At 46.9% G+C, this 16,143-nt stretch overlaps 1 protein-coding gene across 2 annotated transcripts in view; it reads right to left on the bottom strand.

The window, feature by feature from the left end:
* Positions 1-2,735: 2,735 nt before the first annotated feature.
* LOC134342640 (neuronal acetylcholine receptor subunit alpha-2-like) overlaps positions 2,736-16,143 on the bottom strand; it is a 35,298-nt gene continuing 21,890 nt past the window's right edge. The window contains exons 2-6 of one of the 2 annotated variants that reach the window (XM_063041002.1): positions 12,060-12,211; positions 8,443-8,487; positions 8,238-8,347; positions 4,708-6,007; positions 2,736-3,729 (exon numbers count right to left, since the gene is read on the bottom strand). In XM_063041002.1, the coding sequence (XP_062897072.1) occupies positions 3,604-3,729; positions 4,708-6,007; positions 8,238-8,347; positions 8,443-8,487; positions 12,060-12,211 (1,733 nt within the window). In that variant the 3' untranslated portion in view covers positions 2,736-3,603. The remainder of the gene's footprint in view (positions 3,730-4,707; positions 6,008-8,237; positions 8,348-8,442; positions 8,488-12,059; positions 12,212-16,143) is intronic. The other variant, XM_063041003.1, reaches the window with a different exon arrangement.

Genomic DNA, 16,143 nt, shown 5'->3' with positions numbered 1-16,143 from the left:
ACACACACTTACTTGAAAAAGGTTTTTTCTTTCCACTTCGATATTGTTTGCTACCTTGCTTTCATAATTCATCTTTTCCCTCCTAATGACTCTTTCAGTTGCTTTCTATAGGTTTTTAAAAGCTTCCCAATCCTCTGTCTTACCACTAATTTTGCCCTCTTCTTTTGCTTTTACATTGACTTTGACATCCCTTGTCAGCTATGGTTATACTAGTTTACCATTTGAGTATTTCTTCATTTTTAGTATCCCTCTATACTGTACCTTCCTCATTTTTCCAAGGAACTCAAGACACTGCTGCTCTGTTGTCACCCCTGGCCAACTCCTGTCTCATACCACTGTAATTACCTTACTCCCTTAAAATGCTGCTACATCAAACTTCACTTTCTCCCCATCAAATTTCAAGTAGAACTCAATCATGTTGTGATTGAGTTTATTACAAACACCCAATCCAGTACAGCTGATCCCCAAGAAGGCTCAACGACAAACTGCTCTAAAAAGCCATCTCATAGGCATTAAACAAACTCACTCTCTTGAGATCCATTACCAATCTGATTTTCCTAATCGACCTGCATGCTTAAAGCGCCCATGACTATCATAACATTGCCCTTTTGACACGCCTTTTCTATTTCCCATTGTAATCTGTAGTCCACCTCCCAGCCACTGTTGGGAGGCCTGTATATAACTGCCATCAACGTCCTTTTACCCTTGCAGTTTCTTAACTCAACCCACAAGGATTCAACATCTTCCAATCCTATGTCACATCTTTTTATCGATTTGATGCAATTCTTTACCAGTAGAGCCACAACAACCCCTCTGCCTACCTTCCTATCCCTCTGATATAACATGTAACCTTGGACATTCAGCTCCCAACTACAATCGTCCTTCAACCACGATTCAGTGATGGCCACAACATCATACCCGATAATCTATAAAAGTGCAACAAGATCATCCAAGCAACACACATGAAATACTGGAGGAACTCAGCAGGCCAGACAGCATTTATGGAAAAGAGTACAGTCGACATTTTGGGCTGAGACCCTTCGGGAGGACTGAGAAAAAAAGATGAAGAGTAGATTTAAAGTGTAAGGGGAGGAGAAAGAGAAACACAAGGTGATAGATGAAACTGGGAGAGGGAGGGATGAAGTAAATAGCTGGGAGGTTGATTCGTGAAAGAGATATAGGGCTGGAGAAGGGGGAGTCTGATAGGAGGACAGAAGAAAGAAAAGGGGAAGCAGCACCCAAGGGAGACGATGGGCAGGCAAGGAGATGAGGTGAGAGAGGGAAAAGAGGATGGGGAATGGTGAAGGAGAGGGCGGGGGGGGGCATTACCAGAAGTCCTTACTTCTGACAAGATCATCCACCTTATTTCTTATACTCCATGCATTGAGATATAACACTTTAAGTGCTGTACTTGCTACCCTTTTTGATTGATACTCATCCTGTTGAGTGCAATTTTGTCCTCATCTGCCTGCCCTTCCTGACAGTTTGACTATATGCTACTTTTGCTTTTTTACCATCCATCCTATACCAAGTCCCTTCACTCCAGTTCCCACCACCCTGCCAAATTAGTTTAAACCCTCCCCAACAGTTCCAACAAACCTGCCCGTGAGAATATTGGTCCCCCTTGGGTTCAAGTGCAACCTGTCACTTTTGAACAGGTCATACTTCCCTCAAAAGTGATGCCAATGATCCAAGCAACTGAAGCCCTGCCCCCTGCACCAGCTTCTCAGCCGCGCATTTATCTGCCAAATCATCCTGTTTCTACGCTCACTGGTGTGTGGCACAGGCAACAATCCAGATATTACTCTCCTGGAGGTCCTGCTTCTCAGCTTTCATTGGCAGAATTTCAGAAAGTGACGAGAGGGCATACATGAGCAAGATATATCAGCTAGATGAGCGATGCCACAACAATCTTGCACTCAATGTCAGTAAGACCAAGGAATTGATTGTGGACTTCAGGAAGGGGAAATCAAGGGAACACACTCCAGTCCTCATGGAGAGATCAACAGTGGAGAGGGTGAGCAGTTTCCAGTTCGTGGGTGCCATCTTCTCTGAGGATCTATCCAGGGCCCAACACATCGGTGCAATCATTATATTTCATTAGCAGTTTGAGAAGACTCACAAATTTCTACAGATGTACCGTGGCAAGCATTCTAACTGGTTGTATCACTGTCTGATATGGAGAGGCCACCGCACAGGATCAGAAAAATAAACAGCAGAAAGCTGTAAACTCAGCCACCTCCATCATCTGCACTAGGCTCTCTGGCATTGAGGGCATCTTCTAAAGGTGATGCCTCAGAAAGGCAGCACCATCATTAATGACCCTCATCAACTAGGACATGCCCTCTTCTCATCGTTACCATCAAGGAGGAGGTACAGGAGCCTGAAGACACAAGAGCAATGATGGGACCCAGTACTCCGGACACACTAACTGACTGACCCTTGTGTATCCCAGGACACACCCAGCTAGGACTTCCTGACATCCACAATCCAGGTCTTGCTCTCTTCTCACTGCTGCCACGATGAAGGTGGTACAGGAGCCTCAGGACCCACACCACCAGGTTCAGGAACAGTTATTACCCCTCAACCATTAGCCTCTTGAACCAGAGGGGATAACTTCACTTAGTTTCACTTGCCCCATCACTGAAATGTTCTCACAACCCAAGGACTCATTTACAGGGAATCTTCATCTCTCGTTCTTGATATTTATTGTTTATTTATTTGTCTGTCTTTCTTTTTGTGTTTTCACAGTTTGTTGTCTTATTTTACACTTTGGTTGTTTGTTCTGTTGAGTGTGGCATTTCGTTGATTCTATCGTGTTTCCTACGAATGCCGGCCGGAAGGTGACTGTCAGATAGTACATGGTGATGTATATGTACTTTGATAGTAAGTTTACTTTGAACGGATGTCCTTCATCACTGGTCACGTTGCTGGATTTCAACATGGACCACAGAATGGAGGCCTGACCTCCAACTTCTCCACATTGTGGTCCCTAAACCCTAACCTTTGGGTGGACGGACTCTTGGATAGGGAGGGTGGGGTGAGAGGGGAGGTACACAGTGAACAGTGTGCACGGGAAACCGTTTCATTTTGTGCCAGTGGCAATAACTTTGCCGTCCCTTCTCAGCCTTCGTCCCCACCGGTGGTGCAGGTGTGCTGCCAATTTCCATCTGACACCTCCGATCCATGATACAGCACACTGGCATAGCGGTAAGTGTGATGCTTTACAGTGCCAGACCCTGCCCTCAAGTCCAGCCGCTAACTATAAGGAGTTTGTGCATTCTCCCCGTGACCGTGTGGAAGCCCCACCCCCACCCCCGAGAGCTCGTTTCCTTGCACTTTCCAAAGGCATACAGGTTAGGGTTAGCAAGCCATGGCCGCACTTGAATGCTGCCCCCAGCACAGCCTTGGACTGTGTGGTTGTTTACACAAATGATGCATTTCACCGTAACTTTCGACATACATGTGACAAATAAAGCTGATATTATCTTATCTTCCCTGGACAGGTGGAGGGGTCTCCCAGCTGACTGGGAACACCACGACAATGGCAAACGGCAGCTCTAATCCTAGCAGAGCTACTCAGGGGCCAAAGCCCGATTCAGCTCACAGCATTCCCGCCTTCCAGGGGGGCAGGAAGAGGCCCAGTATTCCCAGCACACAAATGATGATAAATATCCAAAGGAAGATCCTGTCAATCACCATGGCAACATACTTCCAATCTTCCTTTACCTGCAATAGAGAGCAAAAAGTTCCCAGATTACTAGGGCAACCATGTACGTGCAGGAATAGCGCTGGAAGTCAGTTCCTGACCTCTGATTACCAACCACTGGAGCAGGAGGTAACCTGCTTAAGTAATTCAGTAACCATAACGTACGTGGATTACCTATCACGCAAGTTGACAGGGTGGTTAAGGTGGTGAGTGGTGTGTTGGTCTTCACTAGTCAGGGGACTGAGTTCAAGAGCCACGAGGTAATATTGCAGCTCTATAAAGCCCTGGTTAGACCACAGAGTTTTGTGTCCAGTTCTGGTCACCTCTTTATAGGAAGGATGTGGAAGCTTCAGAGAGGGTGCTGCTTGTATTAGAGAGCAGGTCTTATGAAGATAGGTTGAGTGAGCTAGGACTTTTCTCCCTGGAGTGAAGAGGGTGAGAGGTGAAATGATAGAGGTGTACAAGATGATAAAAGGCATAGATCGAGTAGACAGTCAGAGACTCTTCCTCAGGGTGGAAATGGCTAATACATGGGGACATAATTTTAGGGTGATTGGAGGAAAGTATGGGGTTGTCAGAGGTATGTTTTTTTTTGGTTTTTTTGTACAGAGAGAGTGGTGGGTGTGTGGAACACCCTGCCAGGGGAGGTGGTGACAGAGGCAAATACATTAGGGACATTTAAGAGACTCTTAGCTAGGCACATAGACGATAGAAAAATGAGGCTGGGTAGGAAAGAAGGGATAGATTGATCATAAAGTAGGTTAAAAGGTTGGCACAGCATCGTGGGCCGAAGGGCCTGTTCTGTGCTGTAGTGTTCTGTAGTGTTCTGTGTTCTATGTGAACTCTACATAACCTGACAAAGACTGACAACCAATGAGCAAAAGACGACAAAGTGTGGAAATAAAAATCATACTGAGAACACGAGTTGTGGGCAGCCCCTAAAATTCTCTCTGTTGTTTCTCTCGACACCACCCCCCCACCATGGTGTCACTACTCACCGAGGAATCGGCGTCCTCTGCACGGAGGTGGTCAGCGATGTAGTGGACACCTTCCACTGCTCTCTCTATTGCAGGGTCCAGCATCACACTCCTGTCCTTTCTGGAACTCCCTCCACCTGCACGTCGCTTCCCGCCCGAGGCTCTGCCCCTCTCTTTGCAGGCACGCTTGCTCCTCGATGTGGATGAGGTGGTCCGGGCGTAGTCTTCACCCTCATAGCTTGGAGAGTCAGCTATGGGCCTGGAGTGGCCATTAGCTTGGGGACAATCCTCAAGCAGGTCACTGTACTGGACAGTGATACACTGGCGTCCAGCGCTGGTCAGTGGGTCACCCACTGGCCTCCCATCAGACTGCTCACTTGCCTGGCAGGGAGTGTGGCTGATGGGCGCTGAGTGCTGGTGGCTGACCTTCGCTCGGTCGCCCATTGGCACAGTGCACTGAACAGCTGGCAGCTTGCAAAGTACCCCACACTGCAGCTGTGCAGAGGCCAAGGATGGTCGATCAGATTCCCAGTCAAGGTGCCTCCGGCCATCTTCAGCCGAGCGACCCACTGCCGCGTAGGAGAGTCTGAGCAGTTCCCTGCAACTGCGGCTCGCGAGCGGGGGCCTCTCCATCAACAGGAGGCGAGGGATGAGACCGAGGAAGGACCTCCGCACCCAGCCAGGCATGGTGTGGGTGCGGGGCGAGCGGTGGTGGACGTTCAGTACGAACACCGTGATGATAATAGAGAGCGTGACGAAGATCATGGTGAAGAGGAGGTACTCCCCGATGAGGGGGATGACGAGCGAGGTGGAGGGGATGATCTCTGTGATGAGCAGCAGGAAGACGGTGAGTGAGAGCAGGACGGAGATACAGAGGGTGATCTTCTCACCGCAGTCTGATGGCAGGTAGAAGACCAGCACAGTCAGAAATGATATCAGCAAACAGGGCACGATGAGGTTGATGGTGTAGAAGAGGGGGAGCCGTCTGATGATGAAGGAGTAGGTAATATCTGAGTACACTTCTGCACAGCATTCATACTTCTTGATGTTGTAGTTCCCGATGGCACTGACGATGGCCCACTCTCCGCTTTCCCAGTAGTCCTTCTGGTCCACATGCCTGTGCATGCTTATTAGATCAATCTTGGCTTTGTCAAACGTCCACGATCCAAACTTCATGGTGCAGTTCTGCTGGTCGAACGGGAAGAAGGTCACGTCGATGTGGCAGGAGCTCTTGTAGATGGCCGGAGGGACCCACCGAATCCTGCCGGTGTGGAACAGGTGGGCTTTGGTCAGGCGAGTGACTGCAAAGTCCCCGTCGGCACTGCGGCAGGAAAACCCGACAGCGTCAGCAAAGGTGAACACAAAGACGGAATCATGAAAGATCTCCACCCTCCAGGCCAGGCCATCTACTCACAGCTACAACAAGCCTGAAGTCCCACACCACCAGGTTCAGAAACCGTTATGCTACAACCACCAGGCTCCTGAACCACAGTACTGAGCTGATTCCACAATCTACAGACTTTAACAGCCCATAGTGTTACAGTATGAAGGCAGCGATTCAGAGCTACAAGTCACTTCTTCAATCAGCATACACAATCGTAATCAATACAGCAGCACCGTGCCGTGTCCACTCTGATCACTTTGCACCACCATGGACTTTGTGTTCCTTTCTGTACTAATTGTGTTCTTTCTGGAAAAAACTTTGTGTATAATCTGTTTTCTGGTCTATGTATGTAAACTAATCCTATGTACTGACTATCTACACTCAGTAGCCACTTTATTCATAACCTCCTGTTCCTAATCAAGTGGCCACGTTTGTGGCCTCTGCTGCTGTAGCCCATCCACTTCAAGGTTGGACGTGTTGCGCATTCAGAGATGTCCATCTGCACACCACTGTTGTAACACTTGGCTATATGAGTTACTGTCAGTTTGAACCAGTCTGGTCATTCTACTCTGACCTCTCTCATTAATAAGGTATTTTCTGCCACTGAACTGCCGCTCATTAGATTTTTTTTTTTGTTTTTCTGCACTGTTGTCCAAACTCTAGAGACTGTTGTCTGTTCATGTCCCAGGAGATCAGCAGTTTTTGAGATACTCAAACCACCCTGTCTGGCACCAACAATCATTCCACAGTCAAAGTCACTTAGATCACATTTCTTCCCCATTCTGATGTTTGGTTTGGTCAACAAATGAACCTCTTGACCATGTCAGCATGCTTTTATGCATTGAGTTGCTGCCACCTGATTAGCTGATCAGGTGTACAGTGTACCTGATAAAGGAGCCACTATTTATATTTATTGTGCATTTTTATTCTGTTCTTTATGCTGCATCAGCTCCAGATTGGGAATGTGGTCGGGATGTGAGGAATGCGGCTGGGATCGCAGGCAACGCAGTCGGGATCGTACGGTTTTTATTGCCTCTTAGCTCTGGTATCACCCTTGTCAAATTTTCACCATCTGTCTGCCCACTGTTCAGAACATAGACCCAAGCTGTGCCCAAATGGCAAGAGTGACAATTGACAATCAGGTTTGTTGTCACTGACATGACGTGAAATTTGTTAACTTAGGAGCAGCAGTTCAATTCAATACATATCTAGCAGAGAGAAAAAAAATAATAATAAATTAATAATAATAATTATAATAATAAGTAAACAAGTAAATCAATTACATATATTGAATAGATTTAAAAATGTGCAAAAACAGAAATACTGTATTTGAAATAAAGTGAGGTAGTGTCCAAGGGTTCAATGTCCATTTAGGAATTGGATGGCAGAGGGAAGAAGCTGTTCCTGAATTGCTGAGTGTGTGCCTTCAGGCTTCTGTATCTCCTACCTGATGGTAACAGTGAGAAAAGGGCATGTCCTGGGTGCTGGAGGTCCTTAATAATGGACGCTGCCTTTCTGAGACACCGCTCCTATAAGATGTCCTGGGTACTTTGTAGGCTAGTGCACAAGATGGAGCTGACTAGACTTACAGCCCTCTGAAGCTTCTATCGGTCCTGTGCCGTAACCCCCCCAATACCGGACAGTGATGCAGCCTGTCAGAATGCTCTCCACAGTACATCTGTAGAAGTTTGAGTGTATACATTGACATGCCAAATGCCTTCAAACTCCTAATGAAGTATAGCCACTGTCGTGGCCTTGCCAAGTTTTCGTAACGTTTAGCCTGGTCTCTCTGCTTATTCCATTTTATTTGGAGACACAGCATGGTGACAGGCGCTTCTGACACAACAAGCTCCTGGCACCCTACACGCCATGTGACCAATTGGCCTACAGGCCAACCGAGCACACCCACTATTTATTAACACTAACCCATAGATCTTTGGAGGGTGGGAGGAAACTGAAACTCCCGGAAGAAATCCGCTTGTTCGCAGGGAGAACGAGAAAACTCCTCGCAGACAGCTGCAGGAATTGAACCTGGGTCACTGGTTCTGTTATAATGTTACACTAACTACGAAGCTACAGTGCCGCTTTCCTGGGGACTGAGCTCTGCAGGGAGGGACAAGCAGACACCAGCTGTTAAACAAAGTCATGCAATCGCCTCGCCACCCACTTGTTGTAAAGGATGATGTCAGGTCTCCAGAGAAGCTCTGATGGAACTCTGATTGAAGTCACGTTCTCATATTCTGAGGGATCCCAGCGGAGCTTGAAGTCATTCCATTCCTGAAAAATGGATCAGAAAGATCAGGTTTCAGATAACGCAGGATGCCATGGCATGGAACTGCAAGAGGAGGTGGAGGACCACGAGGAAAACAGACCTGCTTTACCCAGACGTTGGTCGTCATCATTTGATTCTTTTCATCCTGTGCGGAGAACACAAGGTGTCACAAGTGGAAAACTTTAAACTGAATAAAATATACGAGCAATTTGTACATTCTCCCCGTGACCGCATAGGTGTCCTCCCAGGGCTCCAGTTTCCACCCACATTCCAAAGGTTATAAGATCCTAAGACACAGGAGCAGAATTAGGCCCTTTGACCCATTTAGACTGCTCCACCATTCCACCATGACTGATTTATTTTCCCTCTCAACCCCATTCTCCTGCCTTCTCCCCATAACCTTTGACACCCAGACTGATCAAGGACCCATTATTCATTCATTATGTGCTGAGTCATCTGATGTGGGTCATCATGCTCTTTCCATGACCATGATTGTTCTTGGCAAATTTTTCCACAGAAGTGGTTTGTCATTGCCTTCTTCTGGGTGGTGTCTTTACAAGACAGGTGACCCCAGCTATTATCACTACTCTCCAAGGTTGTCTACCTGGCGTCAGTGGTCACATAACCAGGACTTGTGATATGGACCAGCTGCTCATACAACCTGCTCTCATGGTTTCATGTGACCAAGATCGGGGGTGGGGGGGAGGGGGGGGATAAGCAGGTGCTACACCTTGCCCAAGGGTGACCTGCAGACTAGCAGAGGTTAGGAGCACCTTGCACCTCCTTTGGTAGAGACACCCAAAGAACCTATCACCCTCCACTTTAAATATACCCAATGACTTCACCTTCACGCGGTCTTTGGCACTGAATTCCACAAATTCACCCTCCTTTGGCTGGTGAAAATCCTCATCTCTGCTCTAAATGAACATCCCTCTCTTCTGAGGCTGTGACCTCTGATTCTAGACTAACCCATTATAGGAAACATCCTCTCCACATTCGATAGGTTTCAATGAGATCCCCCCTCCTTTTTCTAAAATCCAGTGAGTAGTAGATTAATTGGTCACATGGGTGTAAATGGACAGCAGGGGATTGTTGGGCCGGAGGGCCTGCTATTGCACTGTACCTCTTGTTACGTACCCCGTAACTGGGTTGCCAAACCAGCAGAAATGGATCACTCAGTTGGAGTCTGGAGTACTAGAACTAAGAAAGTTTTATTAAAGAAACAAGCAACACATTAATCGAAAGGATAATAAATGCAACAGTTCAGCGATGATAAACGCACATGTGCACAGAATTAAGATAACAGCATCAATCAAGCTCTATCGTTGTCTAGGGGTAAATGACCAATTTCAAACTGACTCAAAGTTCAGTCCAGTTAGTAGTTCAGTTCGCAGTAATCGTTGCCATGGCGATGGACAAGGTGGGGGAAGAGAGACATAGAATAGGAACAACTGATCATTCAGAACACGGCTTCACTCACAGACCAGCGAGATGGCTCACAAACAGCTTTTGGGCGGGTCCTTGGTGATGTCACCTGAGGTCACCGACTGTGACCCCTCCTCCAGATGCGGTCGATCCTCTGCAGTGAACCCGGCACCCAGGCAAGGGCGGACACACACCGGGTTCCCGCTGATCGTACCTTTCCACCCTTGTCGTTGTCTGGTGCTTCTCACCCACTCGTGAGAGGCGCACCGCTTCCAGGGTCTCGTTACCTCGGGTGGCGTGTGTGTCCTGTCTTAGCGAACCTGTCCCCTTTTTATCCCCCTGCTGGGGTATCGCCTGTCCATCACTTCAAACAGTTCAGGGTTCAAAGGGGGGAGCCGCTCCAGACAGCTCTCTCTCCCACATCCCTTCATTACACATCTCCAGACGCTGCTCCATTGTTCCTTATCTCTCCTTCCCCTGAGGGCAGGTGGCAGACCAACTGCTGATGCCACTGATGCTAGCCCAGGCCAGCAAACATCTTAATTTTATGTGTATTCTCGTAACACTCTCAATAAAGTTAAAGTAAAATGAAGGAATTAATAAAACCTGTATTATCTCTGGGAAAGTTCTGGGAACATTGCTTGATGAAACTGAATATTAGTTGAGGAGTTTTACCTGACACTCTGAACCAGAGGTTGCAGAGACCAGAGCACTTAATCGAACCCTGACACTCCCAGTGTGCGACTGAGGGAAGGGTGAGACATTTGACCTCTGACAGACCTGCCTCATTCCATTTTTGGGGATCAGCTTTGGGGTTAGCTGAGCATAGTGGAGACTGTGAAATGTCTGCACTGGCTGGATTTCCCATTGGAGATGGACCGGGTCTTTGGAGATGATTCCAGCACCACAGGAAGGAGTTTGAATTTCTGAAGTTCAGACACTCGAGAGTACTCCAGAGTTAATGGGGCCTCTCTAGACCCCAGACCCTCTCCAGGACAGGCCTTCCCCCACTACCCAGCAAACTCTCCCCCCCCATACACTCCAGGATACCCCCCACCCTGTCAACACTCTCAGGGATGCCCAACACTACAAACCCCTGACCCTTACAGGGATGCCTCACCTCTAGCCCACCCTCTAACCATATCTGGAATGCCTTCTGACCATCTATGGGACGCACCCCACCATCCTGACCACCTCCAGGATACCCTTTCTGATCTTTTCTGAATCATCCCCCAGCCCTCTCCAGAATACAACCCAATCCCCACCTTCTCTGAGGTGCAGACACTTCAATGATGTAACAACAGCTACTTTTCACGCAATGAGTCACCGAACTTAACTCAGAAATGAGTGACGGGGCCACCTCATCTCACTGTTGGCTGAGGCTCCCCTCATCCAACCGCCCCAGGCTGATCACCGATCATTTACATCCTAGCAGGGTGGCCAGGGTCACATCAGAGAGACACTGGCTTCACATGGACAGCACTCCCTCAGCCACACACTAAATCACTCACTCTCCAGGTTAGTCTGGGAGTCAGATCAAAACTCCACGATTGACACCCAGGACGGGACTCTACCCCAATTTCACAGAGAGGGTGGAGTCCCTGATTCACAAGGGGGACTGGTCTGTAAATATCTCTGACCAACAGCAATGGGAGATCAGAGTCATAGATCACCACAGCACAGAAATAGGCCCTTTGGCCCATCTAGTCCATGCTGAACTATTATTCTGCCTACTCCATCGACCTGCACCTGGATCATAGCCCTCCATACCCTTCCCATTCGTGTACCTAGCCACAACAATTTAAGTAACAACTGCAATGAATATAGAACAGTATAGGGTCTTCAGCTTACGATATTGTGCCAAACCTTTTGATGTACTCTAAGATCAACCTAACCTTTCCTTGCTACATAGCCTTTTTTTTCTATCATCCATTTGCCTATCTAAAAGTTTCTTAAATGCTTCTAAAGTATCTGCCTCTACCACCATCCCTGGCAACATGTTCCACACACCCACCACTCTGTGTAAAAAACCTTTGACAAGCCCCACTGTATTTTCCTCCAATCACCTTAAAATTATGCCCCTCCCATATCAGGCATTTTATATATATAGTGGGTTTATGTTGATGGAGCGAATGGCCTGCTTACACTGCAGACTGTGTATCTGTCACCTTCCCACCCCTACAACACACACAGGTACAGAGCAAGACTCTGAGCTGTGTACGCTCTTGATCATTCCAAACCCATTAACCAACCAACCAACCTTTCCCACCACTTCTCATTTCATCCACGTACCACATCTACCAGTTGGGCAATGGACAGTCCAAAGTGGACGAAGACAGTGTCAGAAGAGTTGGCCACGGGTCGGGATAACTTGTTGTAGCCGGTGAAGAGTGTCTTCAGCAGTAGCTCCTCCGCCTGTGGCTGACTTCCCTCCTTACAACAAACTGACAACAGAGAGGTTATTCAGTAACAGCGCACACACCACCTTCCCCAGTACATCCTGGTGCAATTCTACACTGGCATCCTCACATCAGTCATTACCGTCTGGTTTGGTGCAGCATCCTCTCACAAGCTACGGAAACGACAGTGAACAGTCAGATCAGCTGAAAAGGTCACCGGCTGCAGTCTACCGTCACTTCAGGACTTGTATGTGTCTGAGAAAGAGGTGACCAGGAAAAACCACTGTGGACACTACCCACCCTGCAGACCACCCTTTCCAAAAGCTCCCTTCTGCAAAGTGCTATCGGGTTATTAAAACAAAAACTTCACACCATCTTAAAAGTTTCTTCCCCAGCGAGTGAATCTGATCAACCATTCTAGTTACACCCCCACCCACTCTGTTATCCCATCACTGCACTGCAAGCATTTTAAACCATGTTTTATAATGCTGTTTATACGGTCAACACAGTGCCTAGAAAAAGGTTTCAAACCACCCCCCCCCAGAAGTTTTCATGTTTTATTGTTTTACAACACTGAATCACTGTGGATTTAATTTGGCTTTTTTGACTCTTTTGTGTCAAAGTGAAAAACACAGCTCTACAAAGTGATCTAAATTAGTTACAAATTTAAAATACAAAATAATTGATTGCATACGTATTCACCCCTTTCAAGTCAGTATTTAGTAGATGCACCTTTGGCAGCAATTACAGCCTCGAGTCTGTGTGGATAGGTCTCTATCAGCTTTGCACATCTGGGCACTGTAATTTTTCCCCATTCTTCTTTACAAAACTACTCAAGCTCAGTCAGATTGCATGGGGATCATGACCTTTCAAGTCCAGTCACAAATTCTCAATTGGATTGAGGTCTGGACTCCGACTTGCCCACTCCAGGACATAAATTTTGTTCTTTTTAAGCCATTCCTGTGTAGCTTTAGCTTTATGCTCATGCTCATTGTCTTGCTGGAAAACACATCTTCTCCCAAGTCACAGTTCTCTTGCAGACTGCACCAGGTTTTCCTCCAGGATTTACCTGTATTTTGCTGTATTCATTTTACCCTCTACATTTACAAGCCTCCCAGGGCCTGCTGCAGTGAAGCATCCCCACAGCATGATGCAGCCACCACCATGCTTCACGGTAGGGATGGTGTGTTTTTGATGATGTGCAGTGCTTGGCTTACACCAAACAAAGCATTTAATCTGATGGCCAGAAAACTCAATTGTGGTTTCAAAAGACCATAGAAGCTTCTTCCAGCTGACTTCAGAGTCTCCCAAATGCCTTCTGGCAAACTGTAGCCAAGATTTCATGTGAGTTTTTTTTCCAACAGTGGCTTTCTCTTTGCCACTCTCCCATAAAGCTGTGACTGGTGAAGCACCCAGGCAACAGTTGTTGTCTGCACAGTCTCTTCCATCTCAGCCACTGAAACTTGTAACTTCTCCAGAGTTGTCATAGGTCTCTTGGTGGCCTCCCTCACTGGTCCCCTCCTTGCACGGTCACTCAGTTTTTGAGGACGGCCTGCTCCAGGCAGATTTACAGCTGTGCCACATTCTTTCCACTTCTTGATGATTGACTTCACTGTACTCCGAGGGATATTCAGTGACTTGGAAAAATTTTCTTGTATCCAAATCCTGACTTGTGCTTTTCAAAAACCTTTTCATGGAGTTGTTTGGAGTGTTTGTTTGTCTTCATGGTGTAGTTTTTGCCAGGATACTGACTCACCAGTAGTTGGGCCTTCTTCTTCTTCTTCGTGTGTTGTTTTATGGCAGTTGGCAAACCAGCTTTAAGATGCATTACTGCCGCCTGTTAGACTGGCGTGTGGATCATTGGATAAACAGGAGAAGGGAAAAGAATTGCATTCCCTGTATTCTACATAATAAACCTGAGCCTTTCAGCTACTTCATGATACGGATCTGTATTTCTCTTGAGTTCCCACTTAAAGTATCTTCTATACCCACATCAGTTTTTTTGTTTATCTTAAGCGCTCCTATCATCTTCACTCTTTCTTTTTGATACTTCTTACATTTTATCAATACATTTTCAACTGTTTCTGGTTGATTACAGTATTCACACAACCCAGTTGGATGTTTCCCTATTCTGCGTAATGTGTAATTAAGATTAGAGTGTCCAATTCTCAAACGACTGATGATCACTTCTGTCTTTCTATATCCACTTGACAATCTTTTGTATCTGACTTGCCTCTGTATTTTGTACAGTTGTCTCCCTGTTTCACTCTCATCCCAATGCTTATGCCATGTCTCCTCAATGCGTGTTTTAATAATGCTTTTGACTTCCGCTTTGCTAAGAGGGAACTGGACCTCTATTATAGATGATTTGAGCAATTGTTTAGCTGTACTATCCACCTTTTCATTACCCTCCACTCCACAATGAGCAGGAACCCAAAGAAAGCTTACTTCTACCCCATTTTTGGTCAGTGTATATAACTTGCATAGAATCTCCAATAAAATATTCTGTCTACTTTCTGATTTTCTTGATTTGATCGAGGTTAATGCAGATAAACTGTCTGAACAGGTTGCAGCCTTTTTGATATTACAGTATTTTCATCTATCCAAGATAATGCACTCAATATTGCCATTAATTCTGTTGTACACACTGATAAATGGTTTGATGTTCTTTTCCTGATACTAGTTTTGCACTGAGGAATGTAGACTGCAATACCTGTGTGGCCAGATCTAGGGTCTTTTGATCCATCCATAAATATTACAAGTTCATTTCTAAAATGCAACTCTATATATTCTTGTACTATCTGTTCGATTCCATAGTTAGACTTCTTTTTTAAAACAACACACACAAAAGTTGCTGGTGAACGCAGCAGGCCAGGCAGCATCTCTAGGAAGAGGTACAGTCGACGTTTCAGGCCGAGACCCTTCGTCAGGACTAACTGAAGGAAGAGCTAGTAAGAGATTTGAAAGTGGGATGGGGAGGGAGAGATCCAAAATGATAGGAGAAGACCGGAGGGAGCAGGATGAAGCTAAGTTCTGGACAGGTGATTGGCAAAAGGGATATGAGAGGATCATGGGACAGGAGGACTAGGGAGAAAGAAAAGGGGGAGGGGGAGAAAAAACAGAGGATGGGCAAAGGGTATAGTGAGAGGGACAGAGAGAGAAAAAGGAGAGAGAGAGAAAAAGAATGTGTGTATATAAATAAATAACAAATGGCGTACGAGGGAGAGGTGGGGCATTAGCGGAAGTTTGAGAAGTCAATGTTCATGCCATCAGGTTGGAGGCTACCCAGACGGAATATAAGGTGTTGTTCCTCCAACCTGAGTGTGGCTTCATCTTTACAGTAGAGGAGGCCGTGGATAGACATATCAGAATGGGAATGGGATGTGGAATTAAAATGTGTGGCCACTGGAAGATCCTGCTTTCTCTGGCGGACAGAGCGTAGGTGTTCAGCAAAACGATCTCCCAGTCTGCGTCGGGTCTTGCCAATATAGAAGGCCACATCGGGAGCACCGGACGCAGTATATCACCCCAGCCGACTCACAGGTGAAGTGTCGCCTCACCTGGACGGACTGTTTGGAGCCCTGAATGGTGGTAAGGGAGGAAGTGTAAGGGCATGTGTAGCACTTGTTCCGCTTACAAGGATCAGTGCCAGGAGGGAGATTGGTGGGGAGGGATGGGGGGTGGGGGAAACGAATGGACAAGGGAGTCGCGTAGGGAGCGATCTCTGCGGAAAGCAGAGGGGGGGAGGGAAAGATGTGCTTAGTGGTGGGATCCCGTTGGAGGTGGCGGAAGTTACGAAGAACTATATGTTGGACCTGGAGGCTGGTGGGGTGGTAGGTGAGGACAAGGGGAACCCTATTCCTAGTGGGGTGGCGGGAGGATGAAGTGAGACCAGATGTGCGTGAAATGGGGGAGATGCGTTTAAGAGCAGAGTTGATAGTGGAGGAAGGGAAACCCCTTTCTTTAAAAAAAGGAGG

This window comes from Mobula hypostoma, chromosome 2 (assembly GCF_963921235.1).
Source record: "Mobula hypostoma chromosome 2, sMobHyp1.1, whole genome shotgun sequence".
Taxonomy (NCBI): domain Eukaryota; kingdom Metazoa; phylum Chordata; class Chondrichthyes; order Myliobatiformes; family Myliobatidae; genus Mobula; species Mobula hypostoma.
Note: the sequence above shows the minus strand (reverse complement) of the source record. Positions and strands in the feature narration are given on the sequence as shown.